The following is a 15280-nucleotide window of genomic DNA, read 5'->3' as shown; positions in this document are numbered from 1 at the left end:
GCAGTCAGTCAGTCAGTCAGTCTGTGCTCCTGGGCAGCAGTCTGTCAGTCCATGCTTCCGAACAGCAGTCAGTCAGTCAGTCAGTCAGTCTGTCTGTCAGTCCGTGCTCCCAGGCAGCAGTCAGTCAGTCCGTGCTCATGTCTCTCCTGCAGGTGCTCCCCACTCGACCAGCAGCACGTCCCTGCACTCGGAGCGCTCCATCAGCGGCATCAACCTGGTGGGTTTCAGCTCCAAGCCGGACGGGATGCACCAGCGCTCCTACTCTGTCTCCAGTGCCGACCAGTGGAACGAGGCCGTGGCCATCCCCGGCAGCTGCCCCAACCCCTGTGAGTAGCTGCCCCAGCCCCTTCTGGCCTTGTCCCCTCAGCCACAGCCGGGGGAGAGCCCGCTGCAGCCGTGGGGCCGGGCTGAGCTCTGCCCTGCGGCTGTGAGCCCACACTGTGCTCCTGGGTGTCAGACACAGCCTCGGGCCTCGCTGGGGCTGTCCCCTCGGTGCGGGTCAGCTGGCAGTGTCCCACCGGGGAGGAAGCCGTCCTGCAAGGCATGCAGAAGCTCCAGCCAGGGGCCCCTGCTCTGCAGCAGGATGGCTCGGAGCCCTGTGCTCTGACCGTGCTCTGAGCTCCGTGCTGGGGCGCTGGGGTACGTGCCGCTGCTTTCCCCCATCGCTGCACCTTGCTGGCGCCCCCCTGTCCCACATTTCGGGGCAGTTGAAGGAATAGGAGTGATTCCTGTCTCTGGAGCACACACCGAGCACGGCCCACCCCCTCCCCCCACGCTCACTCGCTCTCAGTGATGTTTCAGGACAGTTGAGTGAATTAAAATAATTCATACATTTCCCAACGTAGCCACTTTGCCGAATTGGAAAATAAATGCTTTTGTGCTGCATTCATCACTCCTTCGTTCCTGGCTCTGCCGCCGCACTAAAAAAGCAGTTAAATGCACATCAAGAGTGGAGGAGCCATTTCCATGCCTGCTCGCCCCTTGTAGTTCTCATTAGCGCGGCAGCCGCCCCCCCGCCCGCTCCCAGGGGCTTTCGCAGTTTAAAGGAGCCTCTTTATGATCATTACCGGAGTCCGACTGTGCGGGCGCCATTTGCAGCTGAGGAGGCTCCTCATTTGTAACTGTGAAAAACTATCAATTTCAGCGCGCCTGATGCAGCGGCTCCATCATTGGCCCCATCAGCTCCCTGCTGGAAGCGAATTAATCAGACTGTTACTGCTGATGGGGCAGCGCGGGCGCGGGGAGCGGAAGGGCGCAGCGCTGAGCGGGATGTGCCGCAGCCCGGCCTCGGACAGGGCCGGCCGGAGGCAGCGCTGCGAGGGCCGCGCACGGCTGGGGCTTGTCCGGGCTGGGAACGGTCCCGGGCTGCGCACGGCTGGTGCTTGTCCCGGGCTGGGAACGGTCCCTGGGCTGGGCACGGCTGGTGCTTGTCCTGGCCTGGGCAGGGTCCCCCCAGGCTGGGCAGGGTCCCCCCAGGCGGCGCCCGGCCCGGCCCGGCCCGGCCCGCGGGAGCTCCGTGCCCGGCGTGCTCGGCAGCAGCAGCAGCAGCTCCGGTGCGCTCATGCAGCGCCGCACGGGGCACTGCCTTGGCACAGTTTTGTGCCGTGAGCCCTCTGGAGAGCAGCTCCGTGCCCCAGTTCCCTCCTGCACCCGGAGCTGCCTGGCACGTCTCGGCCTTCCTCCCTCTGCAGAGCTGGGGGCTGGTGTGGCCGTGCTGCGTGTTGCTCTGCCCTGCCCTGCCCTGCCCTGCCCTGCCCTGCCCTGCCCTGCCCTGGATGGCGCAGGACAGCAAGCCAGCCCATGCCCCCATCCCTCTGTCCCCCATCTCACTGCCACCTGTCCTTCTGCCCCCATCCCTCTGTCCCGTGTCCTTCTGTTCCTGCCCATGGAGGAGCTGTCTGTGCTCACAGCACCTGGATCTATCTGCCTCTTCTGTGCACAGTAACTGAAGACTGAGATGAGAGCTGATCTGCATGGTCTGTTGTAGCAGGAAAAGGAATAATGTTTTTAAACTGAAAGTGGGTGAGTTTAGACTAGATATGAGGAAGAGATGTTTTATTGAGAGGGTGGTGAAGCAGCAGGGTGCCCAGAGCAGCTGTGGCTGCCCCTGGATCCCTGGCAGTGTCCCAGGCCAGGTTGGACAGGGCTTGGAGCAGCCTGAGGCAGTGGAAGGTGTCCCTGCCATGGTGGCACTGGGTGAGCTTTGGTCCTTTTCCACCCAAACCATTCTGTGATTCTGTGCTGCTGCTCTTGCCAGTGACCTGGAGGGATGGGGTGTCATCCCCATGCTCACTGTTGTCCTGCCTGCTGGTGGCGGCTCACCCCCTCTCAGGTGCCACCACCCAAGCCCTGTCAGTGCTGCACAGACTGGGCACGGGGCCAGCTGCTCTGTGTCCCCACAGCACAGGATCCCCAGGCATTCCCCATCCCTGCTCTGTCCCCACAGCACAGCTGGCAGAGCTGGGCTCTCAGTGTGCTGAGGGAGGGGGCACTTGCTGGGGGCAGTGCTTCCCACATGGCTGAGCTGAGCTGAGCAGCCAGCCCTCCCTCCATGGAGGAGCTGAGCTGAGCTGAGCTGAGCTGAGCTGGGGGAGGCTGCCCTGCCCACAGCTGAACCCAGCTCTGCCAGGGCCAGGCTCTCTGCTGTGCTTCCATTCCGCATGGCAGGGCAGGTGAGGAGCTTTCCTGCGCTCAGAGCTGATGTTGGGCACATGGCAAGGCTGTAGGTGCCATCCCAGCTCCTGGGGACAGGCTGCCTGCTCTGGTTGTGCCCTGGAGAGTACATGGAGGAGCAGTGGGATGGGGCCAGGCAGTCATACGAACGTGCTCCAGCACATTCTATATCTGTCCCTTGTGTGGGAGCTCTGCAGCCCACCTGTGGGGTCCCAGGGCCCCCCTAAGGCTGACTGCTTTGGAGAAGGGCCCAGCAGATCCCAGGTGTGCCTGTGAGAGGTTCCCTTGGTGACCTGGGGCTCTGGAAGTCCTTGGGTGGGTCAGAGGGGTTCAGTTGCCCTCCTGAGGAAGGACAGAGTGAGCAATGCCTGATCTAACAGAGAGAGTGTGTTCCGTGTGCTGCCCCCACGCCATTGCCACCCTGTCCCCGTCCCACGGGGCCCTGCAAGTGCCCAGCTCTGTGCTGGCTGCTGGGCAGTAAGAGCAGGGACGTGGGTGAGGTTCCCTCAGGAGCTGCCAGGCTCTCAGCAGGCCACAGGAGAGGTGCAGAAATGTGCAACCCTGTCACTGAGCCGGGAGCGGGGCAGGGTGCCAGAGGTGTGGGATTGGGCCCGGGGAGCATCCTGGTGAGCAGGTGGGCAGCAGAGGGAGGATGGAGGCACCATGTGTGGCATGGTAGCGCCACGAGAAAGTTCAGGTCCCCTGTGACATAGGGCTGGGAGCTGAAGGTGCTTCACACCTGCTCCAAGCACAGTCCTGTAGCAGGATCAGTAATTTATATTTAGAAAACTGGAGTCTGATTTTATTAGATTTATCTGTCCTAATTGTCAAGGGTGCACTATTTCCCCATGGATAAATAGCAGCAGAAACACCCTACTGGTGTGTGTCAGTGAGGAGAAAGCAGAGCTGGGAGAGCTCCAAGGCTGCGGCCTCTCTGAGCTGTGTGAGGGGACACCAGCTGCACCTCGGTCCCTGCTGGGGCAGCTGCTGCCTCTGACCCTCTGCGCCTCTCTCCACCCCACTTCTGGTGTTTGTCGAGACCACCAAGCCCCAAAAACCAGTCTGAGCAAACCAGGATGAGCCAAGGGAGCAGAGGATGGGCTGGGGTGGGAGAAGGGCTTGGCAGGTCCCTGCCATCCCACTGCTGGAGCTGCTGCCCTTGTGCAGTGCTGTGGTTCCTTTCTTAACTCCAGGTGCCACACAACGGGGAAATGGGAAGTCAGCACTTGCTGGGGGACACTGGGCTGTGGCAGAGGGCACAGCAAGCTGCCCAGGGCAGGGGTCCTGGGCGTCTGGGCGTGGAGCTGCCATCTGTGCCCTGGGCTGGGTGGACACTGCAGAGGCGGGAGTGGATTTAGGAGAGGGTTAACAGTGCAGCGAGGACTCCTGCGCCTCGTTGCCTTCCCCGGAGTCTGCATTTTTATGCTGATTGGAAGCCTGCGCTGTGTGTGCTGCTGAAATTGAATGTCAGGCTTTTGATTTTGTTGCTGGTCTCTAATGAAATTTGACATTTAATGGTGAGTGCAGCGGCAGCGTGTGTGTGTGTGATCGGAGCTTGATTAGCGCACTCTAATTGACAGTAATTAGGCAGCTCCCTGATTGTTTCTAATTCTGCTATTAATTGTAAGGAACAGTATGATTGAGGATAAATTTGGTGCGTTGCTGCTGGGGATGCAGCTTCTTCAGCTCCGTATCGGAAGCCTATTGAGCCCATCACGCTCAGGTTCCTGAGCGTGGCAGCCCCAGTCACCTCGTCTGGCAGAGCAGTGCTGGGAGGGCAGGGCTTCTGCACGGGCCCTGGGGCCCGGCTCTGCCCCGAGAGCCACACCGCCTCCTGGGCTGTCCCTGCCCAAAACGCCTCCCAGCCCCGTGAGGGCACTGCCCGAGGGCACTGCTTCCCCAGGGGCACACGCTGGGGACCCCGGGCTGCTGCAGGGGTGCTGCTGCAGGGGTGCTGCTGCACGTGTCCGGCTGCGCGGGTGCTGGGGCTGCCCCTGTGGGATCGTTCTGCACGGATCCCAGTGCCAAGGGGGTCCAGCCTGGCTGCCCCTGTGGGATCTGCCAGCCCTCAGCTGCAGCGGGTGTGGGAGTGGCCCTGTGCCATGGGGCTTTCAGGTCCTGCCCTGTCTCATGGGGTTGTGTGGGTTGAGCCAGCCAAGTACCAGGGCTGGCTCCAGAGCGCTTTGGTGTCTCTGGGAGAGGAGTGTCACTGTCCCATGTGCATGACTTGCCTTATTTCTCTCCCCAGCTAACGGTACTGCCGACTCCCTCAGCTCCAGCCCAAACATTTCCAGTGCTGCCAGCCCAAAGCTGGAGCCGCCTCCGTCACCACATGCCAACAGGAAAAAGCATCGCCGGAAAAAGAGCACAGGGACAACTCGGCTGGATGGCCCCAGCACGGCAGCAGAAGGTAGGAAGGGTCTGCCTGGGGCAGCTCTGCTGCTCACAGGGTCCTGGGTGCTCTCTGGGGCCTGGGGCTTGGGGTGCTCGTCATGCAGGGCTCAGCGGTGACCTGGGGCTCAGAGCACTCCTTGTCCCAGCAGCTTGGGCTGGGGCAGGAAAGGGCTACCAGCCTCTCTGATCTGCCTTTCCCTCCGTTTCCCACATGTCCTGCACAACCACCATCATGCCTGTGTGTGCTCAGACAATCACTGGTAATTACAATTGCTAACTGTAGCAGCAGACCTGAGAGTACACCATATGGTTAAGGTGTGCTCTCAGACACTTCCCACTGCAAGGACCTAATTCCATTGACTTGTAAATTGTCCAGACTTTCATAATTTAGAAGACCTGTGCTGGTCACCTGCCTCAAGCCAAGGGTCTTTTGGAAGAGCTGGTCTGCTTCAGGGGACCCCTGAAGGCATGTGCATTGCTTTCCCAATGTTCAGAGAACTGATGGGGTTTGTGTTGGGAAATTCTGGTGTCTGTGCTTGCTGAAGAGGGACCCAAAGCTTGACAGGGAGGCTGCAAGGCATGGGGAAGACCCCAGATTTGTCCAGGTGGAGATGAGCCTGGCAGTCCTGTTCTCTAAAGCCTGCATCATGATATAGCTGCTGGAAAAGTGAGATGTGACTTTATTCTTGGTCATCCTGTCCTACAGCACTAAATAAGCTTCTGCAGTGAACCAAAGTAAAGATATAATTCACAGGGAAGGAAGTTTCAGTACAAGTGTTTGAAGCTAACAATTGATGCAAAGCAATCCAGGAAATATTAGTCTGTACCTGAAGGTGCTGCAGCTGTCCTGGCACCTTGCTCCAAATCACTGGTCTGCCTGCAGTCCAGCAGCCAGGTGTCCCACAGCAGAGCAGCTCAAGTTGTTGTTCTTGGGATCATCGTCTGATGATGTGCAGAGTTGGGCAGCTCTGCTGGGTTTTTTCACTGTTGTAGTTGTCTGCATCTGAAATGCACAAGTCTAAGACAGGCTTCCCCTCTGTGGTGGTGGATTGAGGAACCTTGAGCATCGTTTGAGTCTGTCAAGCTGGTGTCCCATGGATAGCAAGAAGCGTTGCCTGTATTTGCACTTTGTTCTTGGCTCTGTGTGTGTGTCACCTCCTCAGACCCACTGTTGCCCTGCCCAGATTGGTTTGCAGTTCTCAGCCCAGTGCTGGGCAAGAGGAGAGGCTCATTCTTTGTATGAATAGTGGGGCAGTGAAGGAGGGCATGGTTTTGCACCCCCACACGTGAGACTGAGAAAGCATGTGCTGAAGTAGTGTGTCCTGCCCTGTAAATGAAATGCCAAGGGAGTTGTAAAGGAGGTCCAAAGCTGTCCTTTGTGATGATTGGGTTTGTGATGTGGACATGAGGGCTCTCAGCTGAGCACAGCAAAGGCCAGGAAGCACAGGACTGGTGTGTCAGTGCTTGCAGAGGAGCTCTGGTGCTGCGGCCGCTCAGCTGATGGAGTGTGGGAGGTGCAGAGGCTGGGACCTGACCTTACACAGAATGGGATGCCATTTCCTAGTGGAAAAGGGAATTGAATGTGGGAACACTTTTATGAAGCAGTAACACAGACTAACCACTGCTTGAAGTCTTAAAATTTGATTAGTTCCTTTTGAACAACACATGCGTGCTTGGCAGAATTCCCAGCCCTCTGCTCCCAGATGCACAGGCTAGAGGGCTGTCACCCTTCCTGTGTGCCCAGGACAGGAGTCTTTGAGCAATCCCAGGTTTTCCATCATCTCACAGGCATATTTCTTCAGACACATGGTCGCTCTTTCTGTCCTTCCTGCTTTGGCAGCATCCCTGGAAGGTGGAGTGATGGGGGTGGAGACATGGGGCAAGCATGAGTGCATCAGAGTATTTTTGTTGTTTCCTGCACTGGTCCTTGGCTGTGGTGGTGAGCTGGGCAGAGGTCTGTCTTACCTGAAGTGTCTCAGGTTGATATAGTTAATTTAGAGCCCTATCAGGTGTTTTAGCAATGTAACTTTTTCCTACAGTGTGCATTCCTCGGCATTTTTCAACACAGAACTTCATTTACCGGTGTCAGTTGCCAAACTTCATCCGTCACTGCACAGACCTTGCACGCTGTGGATCCTCGTGCTGCCAGAACCTCTGGCACCAGTACTGGGAGCAGGAGGAGCCCCCAGTGTGTGCTCTGCAGTGCTGCTGGTGCCACCGTGCTGGCAGCAGGCGGCTGAGCCGCTCTGGGGCTGAGGGGGCACCCGTGACCCACAGGCACACAGGCAGCCCATCCTCCAGTGCAGCAGTGGAAGGGGCAGTGTGAGCACCACGGGAGGGTGAGAGAGCACAGCAGAGCAGAGGGGGCACCCGTGACCTGCAGGCACACAGGCAGCCCATCCTCCAGTGCTGCAGTGGAAGGAGCAGTGCAAGCACCATGGCAGAGTGAGGGGAGCACAGCACAGCACAGCACAGCACAACCCACAGGCACACAGGCAGCCCATCCTCCACGTCTCCAGTGTGAAGCCAGGCTGTCCAGGCCCCTGTGTCCTTCTCCAGAGGGGAGTGGGTGCAGCCCCTGCCCACTCAGTGCTGCAGGGGCAGAGCTGGCACAGCCAGCTGCTCCCAGACCTGTGCTGGGCCACAGTGCTGCCATGGGCTGCTGCAGAGTGGCTGTCTGGCTTCTGGTCAGCTATTGATAAACTGAACTCACATTTCTTTTTTAACAGTATATTGGAAAATTGATCCAATTGCAAAATTGGAGCTCCAGAGGCTGGGTCAGTTCTGTCGTGCTCCCAGCTTGCCCTGCATCAACAGGACCTGCTGCTGTGGCAGCGTCTGTGCCAGCAGAACCATGCTCTGAGTCCACGGGAGCAGCCACTGTTGCTGCACTTTGAGCTTCCCAGCTTGCTTTTGGCCAGTGCCAGCAGCAATGAGCTGTGTGCCCCATTTTGGCATGAGGGGGACATCCTCAAGAGAGGACCACGTGCATCCCTGTGCTCAGTATGAATTATGGAGCTGGGTCACACATCCTTTCCATTCCCCCCTGCCACGTGCCTGCTGCACAGCTCCTGCCCTGGTGCCTTTGGGATTGATGTGGTTGGTCTCTCTCCTGCTCTGAGCTCCGGGACTGTTCCAAGATCTGATGCAGCTCTGGACACTGTGGTAGCTCATTAGCAAGACCAGCAGGGCAAAGGCAGAGGAGTGAGTGACTCTGGGACTGGTGTTCAGGTGCCACCCATGATGGGTCACTGTCCTGCATGCCAATCAGAGCCTGGCAACAAGCATGAGGAGATGCTGAGCCAATGTCTGAATGGTCCAGCTGTGAACCCTGGGCTGAGCATTGCCCCACACCATGGGCATGGACAGTGGATTGTGTCGTGGACTGGTGTCCATAAGTATGACTGATACCCCCTTGAATCTTTTTTAGCTGCTTTGAACAGTTATGGCAGTTTTTTTCAGAGCAGGGTAATTTGAGGTTTTTGCTTCTGCATAGTCAGCATGGTGAAAGTGTGAAATTGCTGTGCCAGGAGCGGGCTGTCGGGCCCTGTGCAGAGCTGCCATCCTGTGTGGCTGAGCTGCTGTCCCCTCGTGGTGCTCGTCCCTCTGTGGAGGGTTCAGTGTCCTGGCAGGGGCATGGGGACAGCCCAGTGAGCAGCCCTGCTTTCTGTTAGCTCACTCAGCGTGGCTGTACTGGTGTGGGGAGTGCTGCGGAGGGACACCCCCAAACTCCCCACTCTCCGGGAGCTGCAGGGGCCAGGCAGGGTGTCAGGCTCGGCCTCGGTGACAGCGTCCCTGCGGTCCCTGGGCAGCAGCAGCCCCGGGGCTATGGAGGGAGCAGGTTTGGGCTGTGCTCGGGCTGCCTGCACCTGCCTCCCCCCGCCCCACGCCGGGAGCAAGGCGCGAGCAGCTCAGGTTAGCATCCTGGGAAAGTTGGTGAGGTCTGGGGATAAATTGCCATCAGTTTATCTCATTTAGGAGGTAATCAGAGCCAGGGACGTGCAGAGCAATTGAATCTTAGTTGTTCTGAAGTATCATAAATCAAACGAGCTGTTGCTTTTTTACATGGGCTCATGTTAAAGAGAGCTCTGTGTCAGGCTGCCAGGGAGCATCCGCAAACTATGGCAGGCGTGGGATTGGGCTGCCGGAGATGTCACCGAGCTGGGGAGTGCAGCTCGGGCTGTCAGGGAGCACCCGCAGGCTGGCAAACGCGTGTCAGGCTGTCAGGGGACGGAGATGCTCATCCCCTGGTGTAGGTGCAGTGTCGTCCTGCAAGGACCATTGGGAAAGTCTGCTCTTATCAGAGCCCAGCACGGCTCTGTGGCCAGGAGTGCCCTGTCCTGGCGTGGAGCAGCCCACAGCCCCCTGCAGCCCCTCTCCTGTTTGCCTGGACGCTGGGCCCCTGTTGGTGCTCCCGGGAGGGCCCAAGAGCCAGCAGACACGGCTGAGGGCAGCGGCACCTTTGCGACGCTCCCTGCTCCACTCTCCCCATGGCTGCCAGAGCTCCGGGGATAATGAACTTCTCATGTGCTTAAAGAGTGATGCAGGGTGCATGGCGAGAAGCTGACAGCCCCTTAATGTGCTTCTCAGTGGCGGCCAAACGACGCGGTTTTGTCTTTGTTTTTTAGTTTTAAAACCCACAGGAAATTGATGGCCAGTAAAGAGTTGTGTTGGGGCGATGTGCGTGATTAATGCCAACTGTCAGGGGCTGTCGAGGCCCATCGTGGCAAGGCAGGAGTGTGAGGCTGAGCCGTGCTCACCAGATTGCTGGGGATTCCAGCTGCTATCGCTCAGCTCCCGCCGGCCCCACACAGCTTTGTCACCCCCGCTTCCTTCCACCAAGCCTCTTAATTCAGTGCTAACAAGTCACTCCAGCTCATTACGGACCTTGGAGCTCCCTGCTCAGTCCTGGCGGGAGGGAGGCAGCCTGTGCTGGGCATTCTGTGGTTCAGCTGGTCCCCTGTCTCCATCAGGTCCCACCCCTTCAGTCTGTGGTTCCTGGGGACCTTACACAGATCTGTTACCCCTCTGAGGGACCCTCATGTGCACACCCCTGACCCTGCCACAAGCCACTGCTCACACCATGAAGCCCATGCTATCTGTGCCCTCCCTCCTGTGACCTGCCTCCCTGACACCTGCACACACCCCCCGGCCCTTCAGCCACCCCCAGGCCTGTCCCCCCGTGCACACACTGCACCCCGCATTGCATCCTCCCTGCCACGTACACAGAAACGACACTGTTGGGCCCTTGCGTGACCCCCTGCACACCCCCGTGCGCCTGTGGTGTCCCTTGGGAGCACCTGCTCCTCCTGACACCCTGTCCTTCCCCGCACACGTTTGTGACCCCACCGTATGCTCCTGGCGCAGCTCAGTGTGCCCCTCCGCGCTCGCGTCCCCGCTGCTGCCGCCCCCAGCCCCACGCCATCCCCGGGGCACTCGGGGCCCTGGGGGCTCTGCACGGCGCTGCTCCTGCTGCGCGCTCCCGGCGCCTGTCCCCGCCGAGGGCCTGTCCCTGTCGCACTAATACAGGTTGGGAATATTGGGTTTAATGATCTGCAAAATGAGGAGGTAGCGAGCTGACATTTACGAATGGTGCTGCATCCTTCTCTTCCCAGACGCCTGCTAATTTGTTGATATCCCAAACACCTCATAATGATATGGTACAGTCGCAGCTTGCAAACAAGCACCCGAGGCCAGGGGCTGCCGGCTGCCCTGCTCCAGGACCCTTCCACAGGCTTGGCACGCAGAGAGCAGAGCTGCGGGCCAGCGTCTCCCTGTATGTCTGACAGGACCTGCCCTGGTTCCTGCCGTGTGCCCCACATGCTGGAGGCTGCCCCCACCCCTCCCTGCGTCCCCTCCCTCCAGGGCATCTGGAGGCACTTCTGCTATGCCAGCGCAAAGCGGGAGAAGGGCTGGGAGTGGGAGAAGGACGGCATGCAGGGAGAGGCTGGATGTGACTGGGAGATGGTGAAGAGCAGAGGTGACAGAGGAAACTTCTGCTTCAGGAGTGGGGCTCAGCGGCAGCTCTGCTTCCTGTGTTGCTGATGTTGAGTGGAATCCTGTTCCTCTCTGCTGGAATTGTCGGGTTGCAGGGGGGAAGGTGTCCTGCACTGTCCTGCTCCCATGTGCTCGGGAAGGAGCCTGCTGGGAAGCTGTCTGGCATGGAAGGCTCTTTGCCTGCTGTGCTGGGAGGGAGATGCTCCTGCCATCCCCTGTGCTGAACTCTCCCTTCCCACGAGGGAAGAAAGTGCTGCCCTGGGCCTTTGGGCTGGCGTGGGGGAGCTCTCCCCAGTGCCCTGTGTAGAGAGGGAATTGCTGTGCCATGTCCAAATGCTGGGAGCGCAGTCCTGCTGCACTTGATGCAGACCAGAGGGACACTGCTCCGTCCTCTGTCCTCATAGAGCTGCTTCATATCCTGGTGCTTCTGGGGCAGGGGAGCAGCCCCCCTCATTGCTGCCTGTGCTCTGAGAGTGCTGCCCCAAGCTGTGTGGGGGCATCTGGGCTAGGGGGGAGGCATGGGCCCAGCCTGTCCCACGCTGCCTGCGTGCACCCCGCAGAGAAGCAGGGTGTCCGTGGGAGTGCAGGGGGGAATTGCTGCTCCCGTGGCTCCACGTCGGGGTCCCTACAGGAGGCTCTCTGGGCTGGGCACCAGTGCAGGGTGTAGCCAGCACCCTTTGCAGAGCAGCACCAAGCTCTGCCCCAGCCCTGTATCAAAGCTGAGGTGTTTTTAGCTCCCCAGTGTACCCCTTGTGCTCAGAGCTGTACTTCCCCGCACTCAGAGCTTAGAGAGGGGGCTTGGCATGAGCTGTGAAGGCAGCACTCTGTTTCACTGCAGCTCCCCTTCCTTTTCCTCTCTGGCATCCCACAGGTGTCAGTGGGCCACGCTGTTCCACTGGGCACCCTCACCCCAGGGCTGCCTTGAGCAGCAGGTGCAGGCTCCCTTGCATCCTGGTGGGCAGTGCATACCCTCCTGCTGTCCCTTTGGTCTCGCACAGGATGTCTCCATCCCTCGTTCCTGGCAGCCCCATGGTGCTGCCCCAGGGCTGGGGTGCTGGCAGAGGGAGGGAGCCGGCCCTGCCCGTGCTCCTGGCTGCCGCTGGGCTCTGGGTGCCACGGGGCCCTGCTGTCCGGCCATGCCCTCCTAATCCCGCTCCTGCTCAGAGCCCTGCTTCTGGGGCAGTGTTGGCAGGGGGTCGTGGGGTTAACACCCATTAGCAGAGCCGGCTCACACCACTCTGCTCAGCAACTCTTCACGGAGCTCAGTCTTTAAAACATCATCAAAAAATCATCAAGAGAGAGAGAGAGGCAGCGCATTCATTTCCACTGCCCACTAATTCTAATGGATCTGATGTAATGGGCTCCCACCAGCACACTGGGGCAGCTGCAGGGCTGGGGGCTCTGCCATGGTGGGGCTGGGGGCTCTGCCATTGCAGGGCTGAGGGCTCTGCTATCGCGGGGCTGGGGGCTCTGCCATCGAGGGGCAGGGGGCTCTGCCATTGCAGGGCTGAGGGCTCTGCTATCGCGGGGCTGGGGGCTCTGCCATCGAGGGGCAGGGGGCTCTGCCATCCCAGGGCTGGGGGCCAGGCTCTGCCATCTGCCCCCGGGCAGCCGCTCACTCAGAGGCAGCTGGGAAGGGCTCCCTGCTCCTGCACGAGTGGCTTCCTCTGAGGTCTGAGCCCAGTCAGGCTGGAGCTGGCAAGCGCTGGCACTTCTCTCGCCTCCAGGAAGGAGCTTGTGCCCATGTGTGGGGCAGGAGAGGGAGTTCTGCCAGTTCTGCTTCAGCAGGGGTAGTCTAAACCCTTCTGTTTATGTCATCTGCTTGGTGCCTCCCTGTCATCCAGCCAGAAATGGCCCTGCCACATTGGAAACCTGTACCTCTCCCCAGAAGAAGCTGAGAATACCCAGTGCTTTCCCTAAAACAGCTGATTCAACTTGTATGGGTGCCCTGAGTAGCTCGGGAACTGGTCCTAGACCATGCCAGGAGGTGGGTGTGCACAGCGTTCAAAGCTGCTGCAAGTCCTTGATTCCCTTCCCAACTCTGCTGGTCCTCCTGTGTGAATCCTGCAGGGTGTGACCCTGCAGTGCCACGCTCTTCTGTCATAGTCATGCTGTGCTGAGGCCTCCAGAGAGATCCAGCCCCATAGTGCTGTCCTACACTCTGAGGTGGGGAATTGGCCACAGCACAGCAGAAAAGCTGTGGTCCTTTGTTAGCTCTTCCTGGGCTCCGAGAGCAACAGGGCCTTTGTCTGGCGTGAAGCTGGAATCCAGGAGGCACAAAGCAGGAGGGGAACGGAGGTCCTGCGTCTTGCAGAGCTGGCGCCAGGGCTTTGGTTGGCCTGGGACTGCTCCCAGGGCTGGCACTGGGCAGCCCCAGGGCTCTGGAATGTCCCTCAGCTGTGACAGCAGCAAAGTCTGTCCGAGTCAGGTTGGAGCCCCAGAAATCTCTCACCCGGAAGGAGGGAAGCTCCTGCCCTGCTGTGAATGTCCTGAGCAGAGTGATGGGAGCGTGGTGCCTCAAGGAGCAGCAGTGACCCCCACACCAGAGCCCTGGGCAGGCAGGGCTGACATCTGCTTCCCTGGGAAGTGTACAGGTGCAGGAAGGCTGGGGCTGGGATTCCTGCCTGTCTGCTTGGTGGGGAGGTGCTGGGCAAACAGGAACAGGGAAGATGGAGCTGTGTGAGCCCTCAGCAGGAGCCCTCGCTGTGTCCTGCTGACTGTGATGTCCTGCTGTGCAGGAGTGGCTCAGCAGCCGGAGGAGGACTCCAAGTGCACCCAGTGCTTCCCCAGTCCAGGCAGCTGGCTTGGGCTCAGCAGCACAGCAGCAGCCACAGGGGGCTCAGACCAAGGCAGGGCGAGGTTTGAGAACAGGGCCTGTTGTCATGTGTCAGGGTCCCCCAGGAGCGCTGTGGGCAGATGCTCCCTGCAGCACCTGGCCAGCCTCTGCCCAGGGAGCTGCTGCTCATTGCTGGGGCTGGGAGTGCTCAGCAGCCCTGGGGCTGTGGGGGGATGCTCCTGGCTCCCCTGCCCTCTGGAGGCTCCCTGCCCGTGCTGGGCTCTGGCAGCACTCACAGAGACTCGTGCCAGCAAGCAAAGGAGGCAATGCCTGTTAGCCTGGCTGTTGCCTGGTTATTTCCTCTCCCAGTATTCACAGGCTGGCAGCTGTATATTTTCCAAGAATCTTGTTCTTGAGCTGGGACTTGATGTCTGTGGGGTCTCTCCTGTGGCTGAGAGCTGGAGGAAAGTGTTGGACAAGTGGGATGTCCCAGTTACATCTGTGCATCACAGAGGGGAGAGTCCAGCAGCGCGGCTAGCTACCCTCTCCCTGCAGTCTGTCATCCTCCTGAGGTCTCAGTCTCTCATTCCAGCAGGACACACACAGCTGTAGACATCTTTCCCCACAGGAGGAGTCCCAGGCTGATTTAGGGTGAAATGAGTAAAAGAGCCTTGCCTTCCTATGTGGGAAGGACAAGCCAAGCCCTCATGCTGGAGTCATTCCATCCTCTCCAGGCCAGGATGGCGTGGAGACCCAGCCCTTTGCTCCTGCACCAGTTCACGAGCACTGGTGGTCCCCAGGCCTGGTGCTTGTCCGTGCAGGTGCTGACCACGAGCCTGGAGCAAGGGCTGTGCACTCCCATCGTGCCCAACGGACCTGGCTCTCCTGAGGAGGCTTCCCAGGGCTGCACCGTGTTCTGGGGATGTCTGTGGACACAGCCTGGCTCAGGTGGGCCCAGGAGGCCCCGCAGTAGCTGAGGGTGGCCGTGCCCTTGGTGGGACACAGCCAGGGGCCTCTGCAGCCAGTCACTGTGGGCTGTGCAGCTCCTCAGTGCCTGCCTTTCTGCTGCTCCCCTGTGCAGTGAGAGCCTTCTGTGCGGCAGAGAAGTCAGGGAGAGGAGGGGGATCCCCCTCAAACCCCTCCAGACTCCCCTGCTCACCTCCCCACGTCATGCCCGGTGTGCACAGGCCCTGCCAGGCTTGAGGCCAGCGCAGCTCTGCCTCGATGTGGGCCAGAGGCCCCTCGGCCTCCGCGCTGTCTCTGGAGCTGAGCAGTTGACTCCCTGCTTTTAATAGAGAGCTGGGAAGGCACATTATGGAGATGAGGGTGTTATTTGCATAACGCTAATTAGGTAATTACAAATCATTTTGCTATGAGCTGAAGCGTGTGCTGTGACATAACGTTTATTAGTCATTCCATTCAGGCCCCGCTTAGTTAAGT

The 15280-nt window shown here is 59.6% G+C and overlaps 1 protein-coding gene across 1 annotated transcript in view; it reads left to right on the top strand.

Annotated features, from left to right (window-relative positions):
- Positions 1–15280, top strand: part of AGAP3 (ArfGAP with GTPase domain, ankyrin repeat and PH domain 3) — a 114866-nt gene that overhangs the window by 94296 nt on the left and 5290 nt on the right. Inside the window, exons 12-13 of the mRNA XM_058020742.1 lie at positions 153–326; positions 4922–5083. Of these exons, the coding sequence (XP_057876725.1) occupies positions 153–326; positions 4922–5083 (336 nt within the window). The remainder of the gene's footprint in view (positions 1–152; positions 327–4921; positions 5084–15280) is intronic.

Source organism: Melospiza georgiana, chromosome 1, assembly GCF_028018845.1.
Source record: "Melospiza georgiana isolate bMelGeo1 chromosome 1, bMelGeo1.pri, whole genome shotgun sequence".
In the NCBI taxonomy this organism is placed as follows: Eukaryota; Metazoa; Chordata; class Aves; order Passeriformes; family Passerellidae; genus Melospiza; species Melospiza georgiana.
This window is presented reverse-complemented; position numbering and strand designations above follow the sequence as displayed.